The following is a 25,857-nucleotide window of genomic DNA, read 5'->3' on the forward strand; positions in this document are numbered from 1 at the left end:
GAGGGGCTCCAACTACGCGCATGCGCAGTAATGTCTCGCCAGTCCGACGGGTGCAGCTGCCATGGCAACCTCTAAACGCACAAACACTAGTTTCAGAGAGCGGAGCAGTCTTGTTACCCAAAGAAAGTTGCTTTCACGTTTTTTGAAAAGGAAAAAATGTCAGTTTCTTATAAAGTTGGGACAGTGAAAAGTAAACAGGTATGTAAATAGCATTATAACGAACGCAGATTTAATACTATCGTAAAAGAATAACTTTTATAAGTATCAAACACGTTTTGGCACCTAACGTTATAGTTTTAGTGAATTTTGCTTTCTGGTTAACCAATGTTAATTTAACGAATATTGATTTACTTAATGATTGTAATGCATTTATTTTCTCAATTAAGTCACCTAATGTTAACACCCAGCCAAAGGCTCCTGTGGTAAAGGGTGTCAAAACCACTGGAAAGAAGAAGGTAACGTTAGCCTTCAACACGACTAACGTTATTCATATTCATTCTGAATGAATTCTTTGTCAAATTTGTCAAAAGGCATTTTTTGGTCACGTAGGATGAAGAGGAAGGGATAGACACAGCTGACGGAGAAGAATGGATGCAAGGAAAAACCCTTGTGAAGCCTCCAGACCAGCTGGACTTAACTGAAGAAGTGTGTAAACCTGAATAGAGCCTGTGGTCTGACTCTGCATCTAATAATGTTGGGATTATTATATATATATATATATATATATATATATATATATATATATATATATATATATATATATATATATAATATCTGTTTCTTGTGTTCAAAAGGAGCTGAAGGAAGAGATTACCAGAGTATTAACAGCAAACAATCCGAATGCCCCTCAGAACGTTGTCAGATACAGTTTCAAAGTAAAAAAAAATATCTCTATAGCATATAAAGTTATGCTTCTTAAAGAGGATGATTTAAACAACTAAAATTTATTTGTCTTTTCAGGAGGGCTGCTATAAAACTATTGTCTTTGTGGATCAGATGGCTATTCACTTTGAACTAGAAGGGAATCTTGTGCACAAGGAATCAGATGAAGGTCGAAGACTGATGGCTAAACATACTGAAAGGGAAGATTGTGGTGGAGATGAGAGACTAGAAAATGTGCCAATCAAACCTGGAAAGAGAGAACAGAAAGTCACCAACCAGTTTAACTTCATTGATAGAGCCTCACAAACATTAAACAACCTTCCAAGAGTGAGAAGATCTATGGATTACATTATTGAACCTTTACGTCTCATGGATTTATTATTCATTAAAAAATGAACATTGATTGACAGTGATTGCATGAATGCTTTTGTAGGCTTTGTGCACATTTCATGCATTATCCACATTATTTCATTTTCTTTTTCAATAAAACATAATGTTTTGCAGGAAATAAGTTGTCAAACTGAGCCACCCCCTCGTGCAAACTTCTCAGCTACAGCCAATCAGGTAAGATAATTTTAGTCTTTTTTTCTGTAAATTATTTTGATTAAAATTTTGGCACTAAACCAGCACTATGCTTTCATTATATTGAACATATATACAGTGTTAGCAAACCCTGGTCTTTCTACAGTGGGAGATCTATGACTTTTATGTAGAGGAACTTCAGAGGCGAGAGAAAAGCAAAGAGAAACAAGAAAGCCAGTTCCCAAACAAAGAGGAGGACAGAAGCAAGAAAAAGATGATCCAAGCAGAGGCTCAGGTGGCTAAAAAATAAATATAATTTGACATGCATTGTAAAGAACTACATACACTATTGTCCTAATTACAAAAGAATGTAAAAAAATGGTTTAAAGGGGGTTAAGTGAAAAAAACAACAATAACAAAAGTTATTGGCAAAAAAGAAAATAAAAAAGCTGTTCCTACTACTTGTGCTTATAGAGTGATGACATATCCCAGCTAGCTAAGCCTGCCAAGATCATTGAGCGTATGGTGAACCAAAATATATTTGATGAAGTTGCACAAGGTAATTTTAATCAAATTATATATTTTGTTCTTCTTCATTTGACAGATTAACATTCGTCAAAAAGTTTTGTAATCACATTTGCTTCCAAACCTTAGATTTCATGTACTTTGAGGATGCAGCAGATGAATTTCGAGGAGAGAAGGGGACTCTTCTCCCACTGTGGAAATTCCAGTATGATAAAGCTAAAGGGCTGTCTGTGACTGCCCTCTGCTGGTGAGTCTCACATTGGAGTACAGTAAAATGCATTCATTTACTTTTTTTGTTGAGTAAACAGAAACAAATAATGGCAACCACACTTGTGTATTTCTAGGAATCATATATACAGTGATTTGTTTGCTGTTGGTCTTGGGTCGTGTAAGTTAACTATATTTACTCTGAAAGAAACGTTTGTACTTCTTTTTAACTGTCTGTTTCTGCACAGCTATCAGGAGCACAGGGTGGCATCAGATAATAGGATTCCTTCTCCCTTTTTTATTTATTTATCTGTTTATTTATTTATTTATTTATTTATTTTTATCTATTTATTCTGCCAAACCAGGGCTGACTAGCATTGAAAGTATTAATTTTGGCAGGACACTCATGATTTCTTATCTGTATGCTGTGCTTTGCTTAATTTGTTTTGTTCCAAATTACAGATATCTCATGCAAACACAGACTCTCTTTTTTTAAATTTTCAGTCCGACACCTGTTCACTTAAACAAAACTCACAGAGATTTACTTGCATCTGCATTCATTATAGACTTCTATTTTTTGCATGCACAATTAATTATAAATACTGTAAACTAACCATAACCAGCTCCCTATCCTCTAAAATTAAGTTGCTTTTTTAATTTTTTTTTTACACAATTTTTCTTTTTTTTTCTTTTTGACATAAACCTGTCTATGTGAATTTAAAATGTATTGTCAAACATTACTTAACTTACCATGTATTTTATTTATTTATTTATATATATATATATATATATATATATATATATATATATATATATATATATATATATATATATATATATATATATATATATACATAAATGGAATCATTTGTAAGTTAAATGATTCTAAAAATGCGTTTTATCTTACCCCTCTAGATGAATTTACTCAGCAGGAGCGCGGCATGCTTCTCTTTTACACCCTAAAGAATCCCAGTTTCCCTGAATTCATCTTTAACACAGACTCGGGTGTAATGTGTGTGGACATCCATGAACAGCTGTCCTACCTGGTCGCTGTGGGATTATATGATGGCTGTGTGTCCGTGTATGACCTGAGGAAAAAGAGTGACCAACCCATGTATAACAGCATAGCCAGCTCTGGCAAACACACAGGAGCTGTGTGGCAGGTATGGGTGATGATGTGACCATGGTGTCATTGTTAACTTAAAGCAATAACAGTAAACCTTCATTACAGTTACTGCAATGAAGATGTAATAGCACTCGGACTAAAAAAAAGATGCATACAAATAATTCAGCTTCAAAAATTTTAAGAAATTTGGATATACTTTTGACAAATATATTTTGAAATATTTATTGTTCATATACAGTGCTCAGTATGATTGAGAACACCCCATTTTAAAAATATTTGTATCTATTTCTCAGTTATTATTGGCAATGTATTTATGGTGCATTTAAACAAAACAGATTTATTAAATATTTCTAAAATAATATTTTAGCTACCAAACATATTTAGAAATTGAAAGATAATACAATTAAATTCAAGCAAAATATTGCAAAAAAAAGGTACAACTTACGAAATTTCACCCCAAGAATTATTTTTTTGCTTCTCATATATATGCTTACTTTTTTATATTGTTTGTGATATTTTAAGTGTTTAATATAGATGTACACTACTGGTCAAATATTATGGCCTGTAAGATTTTTATGTTCTGTTCATCAAACAAAATGTTAAGATAAACAATTGGAGAAAAATAATTAGTTTCACAATTTTTGCACATCGATTATTATGAGAAATGTTTCTTGAGATCCAAAGCAGCATATTAAAATGATTTACCTAAGGTGATTTAGTTCACACTAAATTGAAAATGTACTCACAGTTTACTCAGTCTTCATTGGTTTTAATACTTTCTGATTTTTTTTCAGTTGAACACAAAAAAAGATATTTTGAAGAAAGCCTAAAACTGGTAACCATTCAAATCTATAATACAACTTTTCGAAACATCTTCAATATGTTCAGTATGTAAAATATGTTTAAAAGAGCAAAGACTCAAACAGGTTTGTGAGGGGTGAGCCAGAATTTTTAGTTTTGAGTGAACTATCCTTTAAAGAAGAATAATGTAACATGGAAAGCTGAAGTAAAGTCTATTATTAGCTATTTACTTATAAAAAATTTTCACAGTATAAACATTTTGCTATATTTTTTACAAACCCCAATTTTTAAAAATGATAGAAGTGTACTTCAAATGAAACAGATTTTATGTACTGTTCAAGGTAATTATGTTTTGCATGTTCATTGTTTTTGTTACAGGTGAAGTGGCAAAAAGACGATTTGGACAGCAATCACAACTTCTTCTCAGTGTCCACTGATGGACGAGTGGTGTCTTGGACTTTGGTGAAGGTACAAAAGGAAATAATTAGTGGTCAATTGTAAAGTAAGTTTTTATTGTATGAGGTTAACTAATGCCTATTATCTGGATTTCAGCACGAAATAGTATTCACAGACATCATTAAGCTCCCGCCAGTGGACAAAGTACCTGATGACCTTAAGAATGTAGTTGCAACAGGTATAAACCACTTTTGATGTGTGTTGCACATTCATCCCTTTCAGCTGTGACTATATTCACAATATGGTGCATAAAATACTAATTTCCTACAATTTAACCAAAAAAAACCCTGCTCATAATTTATGACCATAATATTGACAAGTAAAAGGTAGTAAAGATGTTTTTGCTGCTAAAGTTCATGAACTTATTAGGCCTCAGCTGTTTCTAGGATTATGTTTCATTGAAGAGATTCTACTGCAATTAAACAATTATTCATTTTCTTTATAAAAAAAAAAAAAATACACAAATTAGGTTTTTAATGTTCGGGTCTATTGTAATGTATGGCATGCCTCTCAAAGTAGCATCTGATCAATTTCAATTATGTTTTCAGAAATCACACATAACAGAAATCAGACAGAAACAGTTATAATGTGCTATAAACGTGAATAAACATTTCAGAGGTGCAGATAATTTCATGCTTTACATATATATATATTATATATAAATACAGTATAACAGTTCTGTCTGGTTCTTGAATCTGATTGGCTGATAGCCGTGATATATTTAAGTAATATCAGCACCCGTAAAGCCTCTTTACCCTTTGTGTATTATTTACTCCGCCCACATACAACCAGTAAAAAGCAGACACTACAAATCTAAAGTTTAAAAGATGCTTGCTCAGCTGTTTAACTGTCAGCTTATGATTTGAATCGAAGGCGGAAGAAAGTAGTTCCTCATACAAAAGGGTTTTTGACACTCTCCATGTTTGGTTTTGTTTTTATATACACAATTATGCCGTCAAACTGTTGTATAAACGCAACATCACACTCGTAGCAGTGCGATATGGCTGTATATTGGCACTTGTGGGGGCACTAACGCTCGCCTCCCACCAGTGCTGATATACAGCCATATCACACTGCTACTCATGTGATATTGCTCATATATATATATATATATATATATATATATATATATATATATATATATATATATATATACACACACACACACACACACACACACACACACACACACACACACACACACACACACACACACACACACACACACACATATACATAAACTCACTTATAACACTTTCTCTATGGGTCTAGCTGGAACATCTTTGGATTTTCATAAACAAAAGGACCACCATTTTCTGGTTGGCACTGAAGCTGGAAAGATTCACAAGGTCAGTCATGCACTTTCACAGCCAAGATGATCACTTTACACAAAGGCCAGTCTTAAAATCAATCAACATATGCCTTGTGAACATCCTGCTGTCTGAAGATCTGCAGTCTTGAGTCATCACATTATTCTTCTGTGTTTGGATCTGGCAGTGATGTTGTTGTGTCTGTGGTGCGGGTATCTGTTTATATAATATCCTTGCCATCAAACAGAGAGGAAGTCTTCTTATTAACTGTCTGCACTGCTATCACAGAAGCATAAGGCAGCATCAGCTAATGATATTCCTTCACCCTTTCTTTATTTACCTTTTCATTCCGCCAGCCAGGGGTTTACTAGCATTCAAACCATTCATTTTGACAGACCACTCTTAGTTTTGTTTCTCATCTGTATGCTGTTGTGCTTTACTTTGTTTTGTTCTAAATGACATGTTCATGTAAAAACACAGGCTCTCTTTTTAAATGCTCATTTAACAACCCCTCCAATTATACAAAACACAGGTTTACTAATCTATCTAAAAGGATGTCCTGCAGACTTTTCATTGCTTGCATGCACAAATAGTTATAAATTACATACATTATCCTTAACCAGCTCCCTAATTAAAAAAAAAAATCTCCAATTGATTGTTAATTACATTTTACATTTACATTTTTCAAAGGATTTAATTGAATTTTGATTCAATTTAATTTAATTTAACATCCTTTGGCTTTGTCCAGGGGTGTCCAAACTCAGTCCTGGAGGGCCGGTGCCCTGCATAGTTTAGTTCCAACCCGAATTAAACACACCTGAACCAGCTAATCAAGATGTTTCTGGGTATACTAGAAGCTTCCAGGCAGGTGTGTTGAAGGAAGTTGGAGCTAAACTATGCAGGACATTGGCCCTCCAGGAGATTGAGTTTAGACACCCCTGGCTTAGTCCTTTTATTCATTAGGGGTCGCCACAGCGTAATGAACCGCCAACTTATCCAGCATATGTTTCACATGGCAGTTTTCTTTCCAGCTGCAATCCAGTACTGGGAAACACCATACACTCTCACATCACACACATACACTACGGCAAATTCAGTTTATTCAATTCACCTATAGCGCATGTTTTTGGACTGTGGGGGAAACCCGAGCATCAGGAGGAAACTGACGTAATCACGGGGAAAATATGCAAACTCCACACAGAAATGCCAACTGACCAATCTGTGACTCGAACCAGCGACCTTCTTGCTGTGAGCTGACAGTGCTTACCACTGAGCCATCATGCCGCCCTAATTTAATTAAATTTAATTTAAACACTTTATCTAGAAATGAGGATGTTTTTAACAGATTTAGCTCACTTCTGGGCACAAACCAGTTAATACGTTTAGGTATACTACATATACACACAGCACTGTTAATTTCTCTTGTCAAAACAGACGTTTGGCATGTGCATAAATGATCTATGAGCATCTACTGTATGTGCCATGCTATGGAACAGCCTGTAAAGCGAATCAGATGCTGCAGAATTGATGCTTTTATCTCCTGGCTGATGTTAGCAGACCTGCCTGTCTGGAAGCAGACAGCCCTATCACACATTGCCTATGCTTCTTGACCTAAAACTGTTTAATCAAGAATCGTGAATGACTTAAAGAAAGTATCTATCTTTTAGAACATCTAGCTGTCCAAGTGTCATGATGAGATATTTGCTCTGTTTTAGGCATATTTTACCAAATTTATAGTAGCTAATTTTCTCTTGCTGCAATAGGCTTATTCAATGTAAACTACACAAAATGCAAAAGCCTACCCTGCTCTGACATATCTGTAAAGATGTTCTGCAGCTGTGTTTGAGGCTCATTTAATCGCAGAAGGCTAGAAACATACTGCTGGATAAAAAATGGCCCCAGTCTCCCTAAAGACTGACAGCCGACTCTGAGCTCTGTGTTCTTTAGATTCATCTCTCAGATTAAACTCAAAGCCCTTCTGTTTATGACTTGCTGCCCAGAGAACAATGAATTCGATCCATCAAACATTTCTCCTAAGCTGCACGAGGCAAACAAAACCAGATAAATTGTTTGGATCTTTTTGCGAAGAATGTTAACATGTAATACTCTGCGTCTTCAAAGGTTATTTACAAACTCTAGTAAATAATGAAGCATTATAGAAGGATTAAGAGTGCTGTTGTGCAAAATGTAACCAATAATGGGTCTATGCTTGTGTTTGACAGGGCTCCAAATATTATTCGAGCAAGTTCTTAGAGATGTACGATGCCCACTTCATGACTGTCAGCTGTGTGAGGTGGAATCCCTTCCATCCCAATGTCTTCATCTCTTGCGGCTGGGACTGGATGGTCAAAATTTGGGATCACACTATTAAGTATGACCACCATTTCCTACAGTGCAATATCCACAGCAACCTTTTCCAGGTTCTAAAAATAGCACACTCTTACTTATTCTTCAGCTTGCAGGGCTTGCGAGGAATCATATTAAAATGGTTATGAATGGACAGTTGAAGTGTGTACTTGAAAAATCATGTAGCTGATGAATGTGTTTAGGTTCTAAATCAGTGAGTTCTTATTTTAATTAATAATTACATAATATAAACTGTAAAAATGTCAGTCATTTCAAAGTAAAAACATAAACAAAAAAATCAACAGTAAAAATCAGTAAAGTTGTTTGTGATGAACACTGGTTCGCATATGACTTTCTCATCTATACATGCTTATGGTTGTGTTTTTGTCTGTAACAATGCTACGTTGTGTAGATGTTAGTACTGTATTTAGTAACTTACTGTATTTTTCGCTGTAAATTTCCGTTAACCATAGTTGCCATTTTTTACCTTATATTTTGTGATTTTTTTTTTTAACAGTGTACTTTAATAAAGCAGAACAATATCACTTTTTATGAGATTTTGTTTCTGATTCTAGCCTGATTTCAACTTTTTATACTATTTCAAAACATTGAAATTTTCCCAGTGCTGGGTTACAGCTGGAAGGGCATCCGCTGTGTAAAACATGCTGGATAAGTTGGCGGTTCATTCAGCTGTGATTAATAAAGGGACTAAGCCAAAAAGAAAATGAATGAATGAGTAACATTAGAATCAAAATGGACAATACTGCTTCTTAAAACAGCCAATTAATAAAAATCCTGATAATTGAGCCTAATAACTTGTATCGATGTTTGTCACAAGAATGGAGGCTTTTTGTTTTCTAAGCATTGATGTTGTCCATTTTATAGCATTAAACAAAAAAATGTGAACAAAATGAACACATCAACAAAATGAACATATTTTATACTATTGTAGTAATGAGCAAAATTATGTAAAACAGCTTCATTTTAGTGCTGAAATTCAGACTCTGCTTATCTTCATTTAATTCTACATGCATTGCTCTTCCAATTAAAATAAACATAATTAGCTTGCCAGTGCATTTGTTTGACAAATCAATTAGGCTGTCTCTATGCTACAAAAAGACACCCTTGGGTAAATAATAATGAATTAATTTGTCACTGGACATTTTCAGTGTGTGTGTGTGTATGTGTGTGTGTGCTAGTAGTGATGCGTTAAGTAGTGTTTATAGATGCAGTATCCGTGCACTGCCAGCAGAGAGCTCTTGTGCTTTGCAACAGGTCCTAACAGGTAGATCTCTCTCCGAACTTGGTTTTCTGCCTTGGAGCTTTACCTTCTTAAAAAAAAAAATTGACAGATCTGTAATGGCAAAATAAGCAATTAGAAGTGTAGTTGTGTAATGAGTTGTTATTACATAAAACCATACTTTTAACTGACAACAGTTTTATATTCTTCCTGTCTGAGCTTGTAAAATCAAGTTATATTTACAGTTTTGGGTAAGACCTTCTAGGGGCTTAAAAATGTGTATTGTCTTACCCTACCTCAGTAAATGTATCAAATGTGACGATAAAAGGAAAAAATCAAAGTGCCCAGATTAGATGTTTTGAATGAAGTAATACTAATATACAAATGTACAATGTGTTTCTTTCAAAGCTCTCCAGTATTCACCTTTGAGCTGAAATCTTCCGTGACAGATGTAGCCTGGTCTCCATATTCCTCCACTGTCTTTGCTGCTGTCACTGCTGATGGAAAGGTAAACAGATTTTTACTCTCTTTTTTTTTCTCTTCAAGGAAGTGGCTTCAAAGTCTATTTTCATAATAATAACAAAAAGTAATAATTATCCTTCCATACATTTTTCAAACTCATTTTCGTAATTATAATAATTATTTAACGGTCCCTTCAATAACACCTCCTCCAGCTACAACCTATTTCAGCAGGCGCTCTGAGCTTCAGTGAGTAAACAATCAAGAGCTGCTGCTCACGGCTGCATTAAACATAGCAACTGTCATGACATACAGTCCACTAATTGTCTTTTGTGCATGAAAGTCAACAATCAACCTTGGTGTGTGTTTTGGAGTATGATTCACACGTCATATATTTACACACACATGCACATCGCCACAAATAGACACACACACACATACACCCTTATGAGCAGTGTAATGATTGCTAATGAAACACAGTAGCTGCCAGACAGCAGGACGTCTTTCCAGCAGTGTTTGATTGCACCTGTAAACTGCAGAAACACACACACACACACACACACACACACACACACACACACACAAACACACACAAACACACACACACAAACTCCCTTTCTCCACAAGTCAAGAGCTCTGACATCCATCCCGTGGCCCATCGTTAGAGATTAGTTTCAAATCACACAGCTGGTCTCAAGCACTTGTCTAAGACTGCTTTAGGCATCACCTGTCAGTCTTGCAGTCTCAGTCAATTTGAAGTGCCGTGCCGTGGTGGCTATTGCTGTTATTTGCTAAACCGTAACTCTGACAAGGTAAATTACACCTGCCCTTCACAGGAAACTTATTACAGTGTGATCCAATAAAGACCACACACTATTTTCCAACAAAACCAAACAAATCTTTAGATTATTTTTACAAATATCAGTACAGAAAGGCAACTTACTTCCAAAATTCTGCTGTCAAATGTTTGAGCCTGTTTGAATTGTAGCCTCAGTTGGCTGTTCTCAGCTGACAGGAGTGTTCTTCTGTAGTTCATCTGCTTCAAGGTTTGACCTGTTGCATTTTCAGAGATGCTCTTCTGTAGGCACTGTTTCCTTTCTATCAGCTCAAGACTTTCACTTCTGGCATCAACAAGGTTTTTAAAATGGAACTAAGGTCTCCACAGGGTCAGTGAATTTCTGAAATATCATAATTTTTTAAAAGGTATATTCCAGAAATTGAAAAATGTTTGTATTTATTTTTGTCCTAAGTCATGTAATATCATGGAATTTTTGCCACTTTCAATTTTAGCATTATTTTTTCACAAAATGTAGTGTGTTCTATACCATTTTTTTGCATTGTTTCATGTCTGGTGTGAAGATTAGCGCTTTTTTTTTCATCTGTGTTATTCCTTTCATGCTCATCAGCCGTTAATCACATCACTTATCCATAAAGGGCACCTGTTTTAACCCTTTTTCGAAATTTAACATAAATGTTTGTTTCGCAAGAATGTGTCTGCAAAGTTTCAGCTCAAAATACCCACCAGATTATTTATTATACCTTTTTAAATCTGGGAAATTTGAGCTGTTATAACATTGTAGCTGTTTTTGTTGCATGTGCTTTTCATACGAATGAGCTGGTTCTCCCCGCCCATCGTTCCCACATGCGTGTCAGAGCCATAGCCTTCACATAGACAAACAGCACATTGTCAGAAAACAATGAAGCAGATCTGTCTTAGTACAGTAAGAATTTTCCCAACGGTTATTATTTATATTTAAAGTGAAGTTAATTAAAGCCTTTCTGCAATGATGAGTCACACATAATGTTCTTACACACACAAACACGTTTAGCTTTGCACTGTTTTTGCATGGCAAATGTGACAGGATACATGCTAATATCCACTGCTATATGGATATCCATTATGCTCATGTACAAAACAAATCTGATTTAACATACACAAACCAGGATTGAAGCATCTTCTTTTATAACTGTACTGACACTATGCGGCTGTGGTGATAAAATAGGTTGCGATTTTACTGTCTTTATCACAAACATGCACTGTTTTAAAAATGTTTAAACTTGTTAAACTCTTTCTTGATCACATTTGATAATGATTGATGATCACAGAGAGCCGAACAGATCTTTAATCCCAGATGCTTTGTGCACGTCCTGTCTTGTGGATATGATTATACTACGGAGACATGTTATCACTCATCTGACAGTCAATTCGTTGGGCGGGGAAACCGCATTCCTATAGTTGAGCTCAAAATGGGAGGGATTTTGATTCTATTTTAACAACAGGAAATAAAAAAAAAGAGACAATAGCCCCTTTCACACATACAGGTGTGTATGTGTGAACAGGCCCTTTTTTAAAAATTGTAAATTTGTTCTGGCTATTTTCCAACAGAGAGAAGTTGTAACATTACCAGTAATTTGCAGGAATGCTGCGCTGCGTGAACGCAGCAGGAAGATTGCCGGAAAGAGCGCGTGCACGTATAGAACGTCTTTAGCCAATCAGAACAGTCAGACACATTCACGTCCACGCGGTTTATGAGAATAAAAGCCTTTGAATATTTTTCCAGACACATTTAGCTGCTAGAAATTAGTCAGATAACGTTTATATGTCCATCTTAATGCCAACCGTGTAAATAGTTATCGATAAGATGCTTATTATTAGCCATTTGTTTACCTTCAAGCTTTGCGTGTGCCCGTGAAAAAGCCTGTGAGCGCCAGCACACACACATATCATGTACATCTCGACATGCAAAAGTGTTTCTCTATATGTTTTATAGAAGTTGTTCACAATTCTGATCCATCAACAGAGTTTGTGATGTAGTCAAATGTTTACAAATACAAGCGCAGCCGTTTTGAGGTAATTTCTGGTTAATGATGTCAGAATTTACCGCTATTTTGGAATGGATGTGTGAATACTTTTTTTCCGTAAAAATTCTGTAACGTCCTCGACTGTGTGAACACCACTCTTTTCCATATTTTACATAAATTTACCAGTATCACTGTGTGAAAGGGGCTAATGTCACTCCAATATGACTGTGGACACACTATACCTACACACAGTTCTGTCCAAACCGCTTGCCCTTTAAGCCAAAAAAGTGCCCTTTAAGCCAAATGCAATTAATTAAGGCTGACTTCTCAGGATAATATACATTTCAGGAGCTTTGGCTGCAAAATTACCACTTCAAAGACAATGTGTTAAAAAGTAGATAGATGACAAAAAAATGAAATGTAAAATTTGTAAAACTACCATCAAGCTATCAAATACGGAAGAAAGAGAGAGAGAGAGCACATCACAGACACAAAAATTGTAAGTACCTCAGATTTGAGGTAAATTATCCATGTCATTATAGTGGCTATTAAGGTGCTGCAAAATTATATTCAAGCTAAAACCATTTTAATATGCAAAGCACAACAACGGCCTGTTTTTCCATAAATTACTGATCATGAAAAAGCCTATTTAGAGAGTGAAATTTTTGGAAAATCTGGTAATTTGATGTTTTGCTTTGAATGGGAACCCTGTGGATCAGAACACAGCTGGGATCACTGGCAATATCATTCTCTGAAAGTCCTATATATGGTTATGTGAAAATCTTAGTAAATCACAAATGACATGACGTGATTTCCTGATTGCACAAAGCTCGCTATTAATATCTTGAGAAATTTTCCGACATCAACCATAAAGATCACCATACCCTGTGTGGCTTGCTTTAGTATCTCAGTAAACGGGAGACACAACGTGATTTGATGTGTACCAGTATTGCACTCCAATTGGTTGGAATGTGTCCAGGTCTCTCTCTGCTGCCAGCTTGGCTGCCTCAGCTATTTCTAAATGCCACGAAGAAATTCATTGCATGCAAACCTACAAAAATAAAAGCAGATAGACAAAACTGCTCAATTGCTAATCCTAATTAAAGGGACTTCCTTCCGTCAAGCTTTTGAGCTCTAAAGATGTTGTTACATGTGGTGTTACTCCTGCAGTTACAGATGGCATCATTAATCCTGACGTGGCGCATCGCTGCGTCAGCTGCCCAGAATATCATCGGTCTGTTAAGATAGATTCACACTCGCTGACTAATTATGAGCCATGCTGCTTGACAAATATTTACTAATGAGTATCCAAGCCTGTATCCTGTGTCTCCCATCTTCCATCGCTGTCTTTCATCTGTCAAAGCAGAGACCATGCTTAGGTGGGCAGCATGAATGACAATGAGGATGATGGGAATAATAATCACCCATCCCTCACTCACTCACTTACTCCTCTCTTGCGCTGTATCATTTGGATTTTTCTGACTGAATGCAGCAAATGAAATACTGTCATCCACAAACTTCATCTCTGAAAATGGCTCTGTCATTCTCACAGAGGCTCATTCTTAATCTGTGTTTCTGACAGGCACTAAAACACATTTCAATTTATCCACAAACAGCAAATATGCTGCAAAAATTCCATTTCGATATGCACACACACATATCTAAATATGCAGTTTTATGCAAAAATTTGGGCACCCCTCTGTGGTTGCTTAATAATATGCTTTTTCCTTAGAAGAGAATATCACAGTGAAATGCCATTTAGTTTCTAAAGCTAGAGGATGTTATGTTTTTCAGACAGAAATCTGCAGTGTAGCAGTTTTGAAATGTGTGAAATTAAATTGAAACTGAAAAACAGGCTATGCAAAAGTTTGGGCAACGTCTTTTTTTTGTGTGGATTTCAAAACCTGTAGTCACTTAATGCTGATTGATTACACACAAAATAGATTTGAGTGACTCAGTGAACCTTAACAATCCTAACACAGTTTCAAAAATCATGAAACAAAAAATTAAGATAAGATAGCTGATTTCTAGTTGTGCTTCTCCTTATTGTAAACCTGAAAGTAGCAACATGGGAATCTCAAAAGAACTTACTAATGACCTAAAAACTAGGATAATTGAATTAACATGAATTAAAAGGATGCAAAAATATATCACAAAGGTTTAACGTCTCTATCTTCACAGTCAGAAATATAGTAAGAAAATGAAAGGCCACGGGAACAGATCTGGTGAAGAAAAGATGTGTTAGACCAAGAAAAATATCTGAAAGACAAAGGCAAACAATGTTTAGAATGGTAACAGACAAACCACAGACTAGAGATCTGCACAGGACTAAATTTTGAATTCCGCTCCTGCCAGGTTGTAGTCCGCATCCGACCGCTCCATCTTATGTTCAGCATTCGCTATACCGCTGCCCGACCTGCCCCATTTTCTACCCGTTGCACCCTTTCCCGCTAACACACAGCACCAAGCAAGTGGCACAGACGGCATTACGCTCTCTCTCATTCACACACACACACACACGCACGCACGCACGCACGCACGCACGCACGCACGCACACACACACACACACACACACACACACACAGCTCTCTCTCTCAATCACACACATATATAAAAACACATGAAAGCAACAAACAAGCTAAACACAGCATCACGCTGTCTCATTCACATACACACATATGCGTGCTCACTCGTTCGGTAGTCGGGAGCGATATTGTTAGACCGCCCGCTCTCGTTCAAAATACACCAGTTACCGACATCATTGAACATTTATGCATTGATTTAAAAAGGACCATCACGCTCAGCATCCATCAAACCTGACTGAACTGAAGAAGTTGTGCATAGAAGAACGGCACAAAATGCCTTCAGCAAGAAATCAGGAACTTAATGGCTATAAGAAGCGTCTACAAGCTGTTATTCAGCAAAAAGTGGCTGTACACATTCTGACTGACTTAAAGACTGATGTCATTATTCTTTAGGGGTGCCCAAATTATTGCACCTGCTCATTTTTGTTAAGACTTATTTGCATTGCATCTGTTGATTAAATACATGTTAGTATGTCAGAACTGAAATGTTGGTTTTTCCCTAGGGTATAAAATATATTTAAATGAAATTGCTGATCTGAAAGGCCAGCAGGCTATGGCTTGCAATTATGAAAATTATCTGGGGTGGCCAAACTTTTGCATATATAGTGTGTTAAGTTGATCTGTACTTAAATAAATACTGTATACAAACTTACTGTAGATTTCTAAAATAATACAATCCTCTCCAGCAGATGGTCTGAATTCTTACACCTCCACAGTCACATGCATTCTTGTGCTCATACTTATGAATATATTGAAATGCAAGTGCACAAAGAAACAAACACAAATGAATCTTAGGCTTACTAACCCTCAGAGACAAAGCAGAAGAGTACATTGCAGTGGGGCTAAAGTCTCCTTTACACTAAAAACATCAAAACTTCTGCGAAACAGAAAAATGACAAAGACTAAAACTTCATTTTTCTCTCAGGTTCACGTGTTTGACCTCAGCATCAACAAATATGAGGCTCTTTGCCAGCAAAAAGTGGTGTCCAAGAAGACCAGGCTCTTGCATATTGAATTCAACCCTGTCCATCCCATCATCATCGTGGGCGATGACCGCGGCCGTGTCATCAGCCTCAAGCTCTCACCCAACCTCCGCAAGAAGCCTAAGGTGAGAGATGTACTTCTGTTCTGTACAGGCCTCCAGTGAAATCCCATGCTTCATTGATCAGCACTGTTTCAGTCACTGAGCTGCTCCATACTTCACGTGCTGTACTGCTGCATCGGCATCTTTGCGAATTTACAGCACACAGATCCTACTGCATTTGTTGTCAGTTATCGAACGCCTCAATTTAGCTAAGTGACACTGGATGAGAATGTCTTGCTAACACATTAACATAGCATATTGAATGTAAATGGGAATATTTTTTGTTTGCTGCATATTCAAAAGTCATTTCAAGACATCAATCAGTGGAAATGTGTGTTCAGAAGAAGCCGATGCAGAGTAACAAATGACAAGACTAAAGAAATTGATGTTTTTCCAGTGTCAAATTTTGTATACAATTTAGGTTCAAATTCTGAAGGAGCAACACAGAGGCTCAGTGGGTAGCCCTGTCGCCTCACAGCAAGAAGGTTGAGTCGCAGATGGGCCAGTTGACATTTCTGTGTGGACTTTGCATGTTTTCCCTGTGTTTGTGTGGGTTTCATTTGGGTGCTCCGGGTTCCCCCACAAGTCCAAAGACATGCAATATAGGTAAACAAAATTGGCCATAGTGTGTGTGTATGTGTGTGTGTGTACTTGTTTTTGTGACATATCAGGACACAAATCTGTATAATGACATGGGTATGACACAGGTATTACAAAAAGAAGGTGAAATATGAGGACATTGGTGACGTCCTCATTTCTCAAAATGCTTATAAATCCTAGAGAATGAGTTTAATCAGAGAGTAAAGCTGCACAATCTCCTGTAATGGTTGGGTTTAGGGGTGGGGTGGGGGCAATATAATATATGGTTTGGACAGTATAAAATGAATGGAAACCTATGCAATATCCCCACTTTTCACAAAAACAAACGTGTGTGTGTGTGTGTGTGTGTGTGTGTGTGTGTGTGTGTGTGTGTGGGTTGGGTTGGGTTGGGTTGGGTTGGGTTGTGGCTTAAAGGGCATCCACTGTGTAAAACAAATGATGGATAAGTTGGCGATTCATTACCTTGTGAGACCCATCATGAAAAAAGGAATAGGCCGAAAAGAAAATAAATGAATTAATACTTATTTTGAAATATTGTAGTTAAATAAATAACTGGGTTAAATGTGACAATCTAAATTAATGATTTTTACAAATCTTTCCACCAGAACTAACCATTAACAAATAAACTTAGTGTCAAATAAATTTATTGTAAATTTTCCTTTAAAGCACATGCAGCAAATTTAATTCGCAAATTGAGAGTTAAGCTTGGGTTTTACTATCGAAATGGATTCCGCTTTTCTCTTAAAGCTCATAAACATTTGGTGTCTGCAACATTTTTACCATTGATTGACTACGGTGATGTTTTGTACAGTATATGAAAGCCTCAACCAAATGTCTTCAGTCTTTAAACTGTTTATCATAGCGCTCTGAGGTTTGTTACAGGCTGTCATGGACTGTAAAATGTATGTCAAAGCTGAGTGGCCTCAGAATGTAAGAAGGTACACCTATTGGATGACTCTATTCTACAAGGCTCTTCTGGTTCTGGCACCTTTATACCTATGTGCTCTTCCTTATAGGTCAAAAAGCCAGTATGCCCTACATTCAAGTGAAACTTCATCATTTGTCTGTTCCGCGAGTTCAAACTGAAATAGGAAATAGACCCTTCCGTCATGCCACCCCTTCATCCTGGAATACTCTTCAGAATACTCTGAATTAAAAATGTCTGAGTTTATCCCAATTGAATAATTTTGCTCTATCTTTTATTACAAACAACAGTCAATTTCTTAATGTATGTGTTTTTAACATATTGTAATGTGGTATAGCTTTGAATTGAATTGATGGCCAGGCCATCATTGTAAATGTGATCTTGATCTCAGTGGGTTTTTTACATTTGGTAATGCTAACTTTTGTCCATTTACAGTTATTAATTAGATGGCCTCAAACCAGTAGCACCAGCAGCACTGGCTGAATTAGAAGTTTTAAATGTGCACTCTCAGTGTAACAATCTGCTTCTGAAAGAAAAAATTCAACACATTTTTATTTATTTTTTATTTTTTTAAACAACTGCTAAATCTTTAAAGACAGTTATGAGCTATGAGTTTGTTAATTGATTGTATATGCATTTGTTGAACGCATCTGTTAACAAAAATCTTAACTAAATAGTTTCACCAACCATCAAAAATAGACTTTAGCTTTAGTAAACATGGATTTTTTTTTATTCACAGTGATTGTTTCACAATTGTGTACCCACTTATTTTGTCCAATGTACTTACACTTCAAATCAGTTCCAATTTTACATTTTGTAAAGTTTTGTAAATCATCAGTTGCATGGAGTGACTGAATAATTGCTTATTAAAATTAAATCACAAAATTAAAATTAAATTAATTTAAAATTAAAATTAAAACAGCTTTTTAAAATGTATTTGTGAAAAATAAATGGCCACTATTAGAACACTGTAGCACCCTTATGCAGGGTTTCTGCAGGTTTAAAGACATTTTTAAACCATTATGAATGAAATCTTAAACTCGTAAAGGGCTTAAGGCTAAGGAATTTTTCAAATGGCCTAGATGAAAAAGATTATTATTTGTTCTATTAAAAATATTACAATTTAATACATGTAATAATACAATAATAATTTAATAATAAAAATGTTTACTATTTTAGACATTTCTTAGCTAAAAACAAGCAAGCTCTACTTCTATCCATACTTTTTTTTTCAACATAAACTTTCTTTAAAATAAAAAAATGAACAAATGTTTTAAAAAGTTTCAAAAACTAATTAATAAAAAAAAATCTATGCACAACAATCTATCCAGGTCAGTGTCCTCAGCAGTAAATACATAGAGTACTTTTAAACAAATGTTATTTTAAGGAAAATAATTAAACCATTATCATAAATAGAGTTAGAAATTACCTTTTTAAATAAAAGTTTTAAGTTTTATTGAGATGATTGTTAGTGATTGTATGGGTTTTGGCCAGATTGGGTAGCAATACATGAACGAAGAAAAATTAAGACCTGTTAAAAAAGATTTATGACCTGCAACACAATATTTCAGTAAATTTAAGACTTTTTAAGGCCAAATTTTTAATTTTGGGATTAAGACTTTTTAAGACCCCGCTGAAACCCTGTTATGTATGCTTTATTTTTCTCAATATCTATTCACGTGATTTGAATTAGTGCTTTATAAGGTTTTTCTTTTGGTAATCTTGTTAATGGCAATCAGTATTAAAGTTTTCTTTCTGCATCTTGAGAAACCAGCCCACTGATTGATTATGTATCAAGCCCTTCGTTTACAGTCAGGTAGTAAATAACAATGGCAGCACATAATTAAAACCTCTTGGCCTCACAGACAAGCTGCTGTCTTTTACAGCTGGACTTGTGAAATGGTGAAGTTGTTGTTTGGAGCTCTCAGTGGATGCCATTGCTCAGTGTGGACATATTATGTTGGTGATAGTCATTATATCTGATTGACTGAATCTTATGACGCATAGTGTCACAGGTTGAGCCACTGTGTCCACTAATGCTTTTGATTAGCAAGAGGCTTTATTATTGCAGCTGTGGCTGTTTACCTTAGATAGAGAGAGAAGAAGAAAACTGCTGTAGTGTAATTGGTTTTAATATGACTGATGAGAGTCAGCAATGCAACACATTCACTGTCTCCTCAAGTCATTAATCACAAGCGTTCCACAATCTAATGTCATTATTACCTCTGAAAGAGCACACTTACTCTCCTGATGCAGTGGCTAATCAATTTAAAACTAACATAGCTGCCTGGTTTGCCTCATCGAGTGGATTATTTGCATCTTATATTTGTTAAAAAGGTGTGAATTTTTGCATATTATTTAAAGGAACTGTCCACTTTAAAAAAAAATAGCCTTCCCTAGACAACTGTTTTGGAGGTATGCAGTTAAGGTTTATTATTCAATAAATCAGATTAGACCATCAGCGTCTTGCTCAAAAATGGCAGAAGAATTTCATCATTCTTCTATTATTTTAAGCTTGACTCCTCTGTAGTTACATTGTCATGTACTAAGACATATGGACACAGGCTAATTTAAATAGGAACTATGCTCTTATTCCGACGTAATAATTAAGGAATTTGCTGCTTTACCATGGCTCTTTAATCATTTTTAGTGAGATGCCAATGGTCTAATCTGATTCAGTGACCTATGCTAAGCTAAGCTAAAGTACTCCCGATCTGCCGAATGGACTCAAAGACAGTAAAACTCAACAGTTTGACTGGTGACTTGTAAAATGAGGATATTAAAAATGTTTTACTGCAAAAATAATGCTTTTTTTTCCAAAGAATTTTCTCCTTTTTTCCATTGTTCAGAAAAACTACTTAGTTTTCTACCAATTTACAAATGGTAATACAGTTTTATGCAAAAGTTTGGGCACCCCCCTGTGGCTGCATATTAATGTGCTCTTTCTTTATCAGAGCTCACAGTGAAATGCCATTTGGTTTCTAGTGAAAGCTAGATGATGTTATGTTTTTCAGACAGAAATCTGCAGTGTATCGGTATTGAGATGTGTAAAATTAAATTAAAACTAAAAAAGCTGGCTATGCAAAAGTTTGGGGACCTTCTTTTTTGTGTGGATTTCAAAACCTGTAGTCACTTACTGTAATGTGGATTAATTACAACACAAAATTGATTTGAGTAACTCGGTGAACCTTAACAATCCTAACACATGCGCAACCAATCACGATAAAAGATATTTAAGATAGCTGATTGCTAGTTGTGCTTCTCAATGTGAACCAGAAAGTAGCAACATTGGGACAAAAAAAAAAACTTCTTAGTGACATAAAACTAGGATAATTCACCAACATGAATTAGGAGATTGTTGCAAAAAGCTATCACAAAGTCTCTATCTTCACAGTCAGAAATATAGGAAGAACAGGGAAGACAACAGGAACAGTTCTGGTAAAGGAGAGATGTGGTAGGCCAAGAAAAATATTTGAAAGGCAAAGGCGAATGATGGTTAGAATGGTCACCATCAAACCACAGATCACCTACTGTAAAATATGGTGGAGGGTCTATCATGCTGTGGAGATGTGTAGCAAACACAAGTACTAAAAACACAGAGTTAAAGGTGGCATGGATTCTACTCAGTGTCGTCAGATTCTGAAGAACAATGTTCATGAATCAGTCAAGAGGCTGAAGTTATGACGGGGTTGGATTTTTCAGCAGGACAATGACCCAAACCACAGTTCCAGATCTACCAAGGAATTCATGCTCAGACATGATATCAGACAATGTTCTATAATGTCCATCCCCAGACTTGAACATCATTGAAAATCTATGAATTGATTTGGAAAGAGCCCGGTCCAAATGGTCAAAAATGTCTTCAGCAAAAATGTAGGGACTTATCCTTGGCTATAAGAAGCATCTACAGGCTGTTATTTCAGTAAAAAGTAAAAATATCATTGTTCTCTTGGGGTGCCAAATTTTTACACCTGTCTATTGTGTAATGATATAAATTACACTGCATTTGTTGATTAAATAAATGTCATGTAAGAACTGAAATGTTTTTCCTTAGGGTAAAAAATATATCCAAATGAAATTGTTCATCTGAAAGGCCAGCAGGCTATGGCTTGCAATTCAGAAAATTATCAGAGGTGCCCAAACTTTTGCATAAAACGGTACCTTCATTATACACAACATTTACTCATTCTCTCTAAAGCATTGGTAGCCATTAAGTTCTGTTTACTGAATATTTGTACTTGTAGTACAATCTACTTTTATTCTTTGAATATAACATGTATTCTGAATATGTCGTTTGTTAGGAGGAACCACTTAGTGATGGGAGGGAACTCAAGAAAATAGTAAAGCAGTTCTTAGTCAGCAAGCTCATTATTTACAGCATTACTTCAGATATTTTAAAACAGCATAACAAAGCAATGGAAACAACAACAGCTTCTATAATACAGACCTTTATGAAGAACAAGGATTACATTGATTTTGGATAAAGTGCTTGACCTTTGCAGGTTTCCAGTTGTGCTAAAGTGAGTGTAGGTCAATGCTGGCCGAAACTAGACATGTACCTGTCTAGAGTTATATATTAAAGCTGTGGGACCCATGGGGTGGCGTCTGAAAACAGCATGTTCCATACTCAATAGAAACGGTTAGCGGTTTTCAAGCCTAAGACATGACACCGACACACATCTCACCTCCTGTGAGCCTTAAAAATGCTTTCTACCTTCCAGCCCACCTCTCTGTGCCTGTGACTCATCAATCACGCCTTCCATATTAATCCCGTAGCCGGTCCTTTTTTACTGACACTTTTAGATTCACTGCATGAACAGTCGGGTCCACTTTCTTTCTCGAGCCCTCGGTTTGCCACCTCAGCAGCTGATTTATTTTGTAATCTATTTCATTATAAGTTATATCATTCTCAGCAGTCAGCAACTTCTCAAATAAACTACACAACACCGATCGCAATTACAAGAAACATTAAAAGTCCTCTTACCAAGGGAGCCACTTAAAACGCATTAAAATCTTCCTCTTCACTTACATAAGAACTCTCTGCTGATTCACAGTCATCTGCCGCAGACATTAGAAAATGAGACTTTGCATAACTCATTTTGTGCTGTATTTGAAACATCTGAGCTGTATGCCTACATAGAGTCCCAAAATGGATGATAAAAGCCTATCGTTTCTAAAAAGAATACTTCAGCCATCCTCGCTCTATGCTGATTTATACATCTCTGCATGACATTATTTTCATTAGCTGCAGACTATGGCACATGCAAATCTGTGTGAAATAAATTTTGCACAAATATACTGTGCAGCACTTTAGCACATTTTCTTTTGAAATAAAATTAAAAGATTGTCTTCTCTGTAGCTTGGACTTCAAAAGTCTACAAAAGTATAAGTGCTCAGCATATTTAAGTACACCCCATTTTGAAAATTAATATTTGTATCAATTTCTCAGTAAATATAGGTCATGTATTTTGGTGCATTTAAACAAAACAGATTTATTAAACAGATATTTTTATTAGAATAATATCTTAGTCACCAAACATATTTAGAAATTGAAAGATAATACAATTTAATTCAAGCAAAATATTGCAAAATTTCAGCTTTATTTTAACTTTTTTTTTTGCTTCTTTTGATTTTTCCTCTTTTTAAATTTTGTATTTAATTTTTTCTATAACATATAAATTTGGGTGGACTAGTTTTTGAGCCATTATCTTTAAGTTATTTTGTTAGATAAGCTCCAGATTTGGCTTCAGTATCGACTAATCTAATGTATATGAAAAATATAATATTGTACAGCTTCATATTAAAATAGAAAAATAAAGAGTGAGGGGTGTACTTGTATATGCTGAGCACTGTACAACAACATAATATATATTTCACCCTCGTAGCAGTGCGATATGGCTGTATATCGGCACTGGTGGGAGGCGTGCATTTGCACGAGGCCGCAGGCCACACAAATACACTGACAGTTATAGGTACTGTACATTGTTATGGGTTAAGGATGCACAAATTCATCAATTTCCTCTTTCTGGCTATTCTTTCATTGAATGATTTATGTAAAAATGTGTGAAAACAGTATCTAAGGAGAACGGGGCTTAGTATAGGGTCAATTGTTAATATGTAAAAACACTTTTCTTATTTAAGTGAATTTTGCAAATTAGGTCCTCTTAAGGAAGGGGTGTCCAACCTCAGTCCTGGAGGGCCAGTGTCCTACTGAGTTTAGGTCCAACTTGCTTCAACACACCTGCTAGGCAGTTTTTAGTATGTCTAGTAAAGCCGTGATTACACTGAACTTTTCTACCTATAGACCTCCGTTCATACGAACGTGAATGCGTCAGACCAGAAACGCAAGCTTGTGCGACAAATTACACCGATCGCTGCATTGGAAAGTTCAAGCTTGGTAAACTCTCACCTGTAATCATCTTGTGGTTGCATGAGACCAATCGAAGATCAAAATATGACCTCTATGGACAGAAATTTAAAACATGGACCAATCATTTGCTTTTTTTAATGTCTAATCATCTTGTTTAATCTGGCCCCTTTTCCCAGCGCCATACGACAGAATTTGCATGCTCAAATTCTAATGTGACCGTGGTATAAGAGCTTGATTAGCTAGTTTAGGTGTGTTTGATTAGGGCTGGATCTAAACTCTCCAGGACACCGACCCTCAATGGCTGAGTTTGGACACTTCTGCCTTAAGGGGTTTGAATTGTTCAAGCTACGCAATGAAGCTAATAGAGATTTACTGAAGGTTTTTTGAAGCCAAACTGAAAGGCAAAGACCAGCATTTGATTTTAAAGAAGTGAAATTGAATTGTTTATAAATCCCTTTGATTGACATTTCTCGCTCCTCCAAATTTTATTTCCCCAGTGGCTCTCGCTGGTTGGGATTCTATGAATAGCTGTAACCTTGAGCTACTTATTAGAGCTGATTGAAGAATCCTCCGCCGCAGCTTTGTGGATGTCTGAACATTAGCATTCTGCTGAGCACATTTAGCAGATGTTCTGTGAGCGATTACCAGACTCATGAATCTGCCTAATGATTGACAGGAACAGTAGAGTGTTTAATTGGTGCAAGTGAGTTTTTCTGCTGAGAAGTTTGTCTGGTCTGGTTTAGTTGATTACAGCATCAGTACGGTCAGTAACCATAGTGATCTTTGGCTATTCTCCCTGGAGGAAACAATGTGTCACTGTAATCATCTCAGACAAATGTCATGTGAGATTAGAGTCTCTGACGGTGACATTGGTGGTTTTGTTCCACCGCATCACAGAGAGGAAATAACGGCTTGCTAACACCTTTCTCATTACCTCTGCCAGTGGAGATAGAGCCGTTTAAATGGGAGCTTAACACAGAGAAGTATTTGTGATTGTTAGTGGCACCCCTGGGTCAGTCCTCTCTCTAGCAGCGGTGACTTATCTCCTTCTCTCCATTTCTCTCTTTGGCTCTGCAGGAGAAGAAGGGTCAGGAGCTTCCGAAGGGGCCGGAGGTGGAGATAGCGAAGATGGAGCAACTCTTGAGCTCGCTGAGATAGCCTGGGTACAGACAGCAGACTGAGGCACAGTAAGACCAGGACCACTGCACAAATTCACTAAAAACAGCCAGTCAAATAAACAGTATTCATCGTGGCCTGTATTTTTAAAGGATAGTTCACCAACAAATTAAAACCCTGCCATCATTGGCCCTGTTTCCATCCAAAAATGCTAATTAATTCATGCACAAAACTGGAATATCGCTTAAAAACATGTGAATAAAGCAGCGTTTCCATCCAGCCAGTCAACGAGTAACAAAATCGTCACTTCCTGATTAACTGGCGCCAAATATCAACAGTAAAAGCAGAATTTGCTGCAGTAGGAGAAGCTGCATGAATCTTTTCTTTATTTAATAAATGACTGGCATCTCAGAAGAAGATACCGACATGCAATGAACACATTTGAAGGCGTGAAACGCGGAGCACAGACGCTCTTGACAGTCCTGGATGTAATTAATAAT

At 36.2% G+C, this 25,857-nt stretch overlaps 1 protein-coding gene across 1 annotated transcript; it reads left to right on the forward strand.

Moving 5' to 3' along the window:
- Window positions 1–78: 78 nt before the first annotated feature.
- Window positions 79–25,645, forward strand: dnai1.2 (dynein, axonemal, intermediate chain 1, paralog 2; the record flags this gene model as incomplete). The annotated part of the gene is given in 19 exon segments (NM_001080558.1): window positions 79–155; window positions 158–198; window positions 387–455; window positions 550–645; window positions 795–875; window positions 961–1,209; window positions 1,387–1,446; window positions 1,571–1,699; window positions 1,879–1,963; window positions 2,059–2,176; window positions 2,274–2,317; window positions 3,052–3,299; window positions 4,442–4,531; window positions 4,616–4,697; window positions 5,792–5,868; window positions 8,052–8,200; window positions 9,824–9,923; window positions 16,188–16,370; window positions 25,319–25,645. Coding segments are annotated over 18 exon segments (1,982 nt in total), but the record flags the coding sequence as incomplete, so codon positions are not given.
- Window positions 25,646–25,857: the final 212 nt, after the last annotated feature.

The sequence above is a fragment of the Danio rerio genome, chromosome 21 (genome assembly GCF_049306965.1).
Source record: "Danio rerio strain Tuebingen ecotype United States chromosome 21, GRCz12tu, whole genome shotgun sequence".
NCBI lineage: Eukaryota > Metazoa > Chordata > Actinopteri > Cypriniformes > Danionidae > Danio > Danio rerio.